The sequence below is a fragment of the Lactuca serriola genome, chromosome 8, assembly GCF_051521515.1.
Source record: "Lactuca serriola cultivar US96UC23 chromosome 8, Lser_US96UC23_V15, whole genome shotgun sequence".
Taxonomy (NCBI): Eukaryota; Viridiplantae; Streptophyta; class Magnoliopsida; order Asterales; family Asteraceae; genus Lactuca; species Lactuca serriola.
Genome location: NC_136415.1, coordinates 292,855,550 through 292,859,992, shown reverse-complemented (window position 1 = coordinate 292,859,992; position 4,443 = coordinate 292,855,550). Strand labels below are relative to the sequence as shown.

General features: G+C 31.6%; 1 protein-coding gene across 1 annotated transcript; it reads right to left on the bottom strand.

The window, feature by feature from the left end:
- Window positions 1–1,884: 1,884 nt before the first annotated feature.
- On the bottom strand, window positions 1,885–3,885 carry LOC145068791 (cytochrome P450 CYP736A12-like). The gene is made up of 2 exons (XM_079015788.1): window positions 3,211–3,885; window positions 1,885–2,899 (listed from the first exon to the last, which is right to left on the bottom strand). The coding sequence occupies exons 1-2, from the start codon at window positions 3,883–3,885 to the stop codon at window positions 2,072–2,074; spliced, it is 1,503 nt and encodes a 500-aa protein (XP_078871914.1). The 3' UTR covers window positions 1,885–2,071.
- Between the last annotated feature and the right edge of the window lie 558 nt (window positions 3,886–4,443).

Here is a 4,443-nt window from a genome sequence, read left to right as displayed (position 1 = left end):
GAGGAAATGGATGCGAAAGTTGCATCAATAGATGTCAAACAACAACAAATTGATGCAAAATATGAAGCAATGGAGAAGATGTATGCAGCCTTGCAAAATATGATGGGAAATTGAAAATTAAAGGTAATATGATGTTAACCATTAGTATTTGATGTTTTGGAATGACTTGGTAACCTTTTGTATTTGATTGTTTTGAATAATGTTTTATAGGAATGAGAACCGAAGATGATTGGATGAACATGAAATGAAGAGAGTAGCTAAAATGTTATTTTGAAGTTATGTTTTGTGAAAACTCATTTCCCGATGCTTATTTTGAAGGTTAAACTTTTTTCAGTTTGTACCTCTTTTGCATACTTTGGATTACTTGTTGTTAAAATATTCTCAACCGTTGGGAGTTTGATGTTATGAGGACAGTTTTGTTTTTTGATGTTTTTTGAATGATACTTTGGTAAACTTTGATAGTTTTGGTGTTGTAATGTTTGGTTGTATCATTATTTGATGTTTTTTGTATAATAATTTGATGATTGTAATATTTTTTCTTTTAGAATCATAATAAAAAAATGATATTACAAGTTCGCGACGTATCAATCATAAAAAAGTAATGCATTAATTTTGCGAGTGATTAGCTACGGTAAAAAAAATCATGTCTAAAGTTTGCGACGGATCAACAACGAAAAAAAATTAACGTATGAATTTTGCGAGGGATATTCTGTCACTAAATTTGTCGCAAGGAAAAACTGATTCGTCGCTAAAACCGTCGTTGAGTCATTAGCCACGTTTTAATTACCTATGGAGTGAATTTGTCGCTGATCCATCACAAACAACATTTACTAATGGAATACCGACGGGAACCCATGTTTCTAGTAGTAAAAAAACAAAAAAATTAAATATAAGGACCAATACAGAAAAAATATACCAAAAGAAGAAAATAACAGAACGTTGAAAGTGCAAGGATGAAAACCGTCAAAAAACATAAAGGGACCAAAGTTGTCAATTCCTTAAAGTTTTGTGGCCAAACTTTGAATATTAAAAGGTTTTTAAAAAATGTAAAAGTTTTGATTGCAAGAACCGAAAGTGTCAAAATGGTTAAAAAATAAAGGGCAAAGTTGATAAAAAAAATATACAAGTTATATATATATATATATATATATATATATATATATATATATATATATATATATATATATATATATATATATATATATATATATATATATATATATATATATATATATATATATATATATATAATCCGAGAGAGTTGTTATTAATTGTCATCATCATAGATACATGTCTTAAAGGCTACAAACCATAACAACAAAAAATCACACCAAAATAGATAATGAAACTCTTTAATTTGTGTGACATTTCATGGAGAAGTAAAGTTCACATTGACAACGATAACGACAACCATGACAATAATAATAATAATAATAATAATAATAATAATAATAATCCCGGAGATTTATTGAACAAATTAATTGTCATCATCATGAGGTGCATGTGTTAAAGCCTACAAACCATAACAACAAAACATCGCACAAAAATAAATTATGAAACTCTTTAATTTGTGTGACATTTCATGGAGAAATAAAATTCACTCGCCACCAACAATCCCAACAAACAAATAACTAAATCGTAATAGGGATCGGGTATCGATTATATTTTTATATAAAAAATACCCGACATATCCTAAACTTGAATATTCTATCCGATTAACATCCCTAAGAAACTTGAATATTCTATCCGATTAACATCCCTAAGAATAAGATTATATTATTATCCATTATTGATGGCTTTATTGTTCAATTATTAATTTCCTTTATCTATATTATGCATGAAATTACTTCACACAGTAAAGACATAGTAAAACATTCAATCAATTCATGAAGTCAAACATTCTTTCAAACACATGTCATTTTTCATAGGTAGATGCATATACCAAACTCTATACACATAAACACATGAAACATTACAAAATGAAGGGTTCAAACTTAAGCAATCCTAAAGTTTGTTTCCTTCATTTATTTTGATTGTCAAGTGTCTTGAAAAAACTCCGATGACTTCTTCCTCAAGTGCGGTATATTGGAATGGCTAATAAGGGCATAATACGAGGAATAGTTAAACCAAACTTTTCATTCATATCCAAATCACTTGGTGACATTCCATTTGGTAGTTTCCATTCAAAGCAATGTACCATGTTAGCAATCACTAAACCAACTATCAATAACCCCAAATTCATTCCAGGACATCCTCTTCTTCCTATGCCAAATTGTATAAGCTGACAATCAGCCCCACGAAAATCAATATCTTTGTCAAGAAACCTTTCTGGAAGAAATTCATCCCAATTTTCAGACCAAACCTTTGGGTCACGTCCAAATGCCCAATAATTTATAATAACACGACTCTTCTTTGGTATATTGTAACCATTAATTATGATATCCTCCATAGATTCATGCGGAATCAATAATGGAGAGACGGGATAAAGCCGAAAAGTCTCTTTAACTACCATATGCAAGTAAGTTAGCTTTGTCAAATCTGTTTCTTCAACCTCTTTTTTATCTCCAATCACAGTCTTCAGTTCTTTTTGGAGCTCGTTCATCACTCTTGGGTGTTTGATAAGTGCAGCTAATATCCATTCAATTGAAGTTTTTACAGTGTCACGAGCCCCAGCTACCATTTCAAGTAAAATGGCCTTCATGCTAGACCTATCAATCGTATATGATAGCTCATCATGAGTATTTGAATATTGTTGCTTTAGTGACATCAATATGTCAATGAAATCCATTTCATCAGGCCTTTGAGAAGCGATAAGACTGTTTTCTTCGTGCTCATTTATCAACGTCTCGAGCATTTCATCAATGTCTTTTTTTAACAACTTAAATCGTTTAGTTAACCCCTGCAAATTCAGAACATGAAAAATGGATCACGATCTTTGATATCTTTATAACTCAAAGCAACTATGAAAGACCAAACATGTTTAGAATGTATGAAATTCACGATTTTGATGTATTAGCTTCTTAAAATGTTGTTATCCTATATAAAGAAACATACGTTACATTAGTATTTTACTATCGTTTAATCTATAACTCGGACATATTGTCTAAGAATATTACCATACTCTAAACACATGTTTTTTGTGTATTAAATAAAAATATCTCTATGAACTTTTGGCAATATTGAGGTCATCAAGATTATGAAATTACGAACCTGAAGATCAAACGGAGCTAATATTGGCACATAGTCTGCCAAATTGAAGGCACCTGCTATTTCCATGGTCTCATCAAGTACGCCCTTGAAAAGAGACTTATCATTATTTTTCTGACCAAAAATCATCCTACATGTCATGCCTTCAACCAACGCACCTACAGCCTCATCCAAATCCACCACCTTACGCTCCATTGATGCAACCTTCATCTCCTCCACCATCAACCTAATCTCATCCCTTCTCATCCCTGCAAAAGAATGAACTTTCATAACATTAAGCAGTTCCAAAGTACAAAACTTTCTCACACTACGCCAATATGGTCCATATTCCGTAAGTGTCATTCCTTTGCTTCCATAAGATAGGTACTTTGCAGCTTCTGTATTGGGACGAGATGCAAAAATGGCGTCATGGGTTCCGAGGAAGAGTTTGGCAGCTTCCGGTGAAGAGATTATCACCGATTGGATGGACCCAAGGCGGATGGACATGATCGGACCATACTTTTGGGAGAGCTTGTGGAGGTCGCGATGTGGGAGGTTTCCTAATAAGTGGAGGCTTCCGATGATTGGTAAGGGCATGGGGCCTGGTGGTAGTTTTCTACGGCGGACATGAGTTGACCACCATTGCCAAAACAAGATTCCGGTGAGAACTAGGAGTATTGCAAGTGAAAAAGAATGCATGTTTAAGCTTCTATACAGATTAGCTTTGTGATATAGATATATAAATAGAGAGCTTGGGTTGACGTATAAATCTTTTTTTGGCATCTTATTGTTTGTAATTTTGCATCCGGTGTTTATGCTCCCTTTGACTAAACACAGTTACCGGATTTGCTGAAGTTGTTTTATTAACTTGTTTAAATAAGAAAGTTGTCCTTTGAATCTCCACGTCGTTGCAAATCAACTTCCAAAGTGATTATTTCAGTAACCCATGCAGAGTCAATGAGCATGTGTCCTTGTTCTTTCCAATCACTTTTTATAATACTATTACACTGCTATATTATTGTATTATCATATTGATATTATTTTTATATATACTTACTAATTAAAGGAACTATTTTTATCAATTTTATTTTAATAATGTATTTATTTATATGATTATATACAATAATGGTTTTCTTTTTGTTCCAAAAAGAAATCTAAGTTAAGAGTATTTTCATTGAGTTTATTTTATAATTTATTATTATATTTTTATTGTTCACATATTATCATAAAACATATAACTTATTATTATTTTATTAT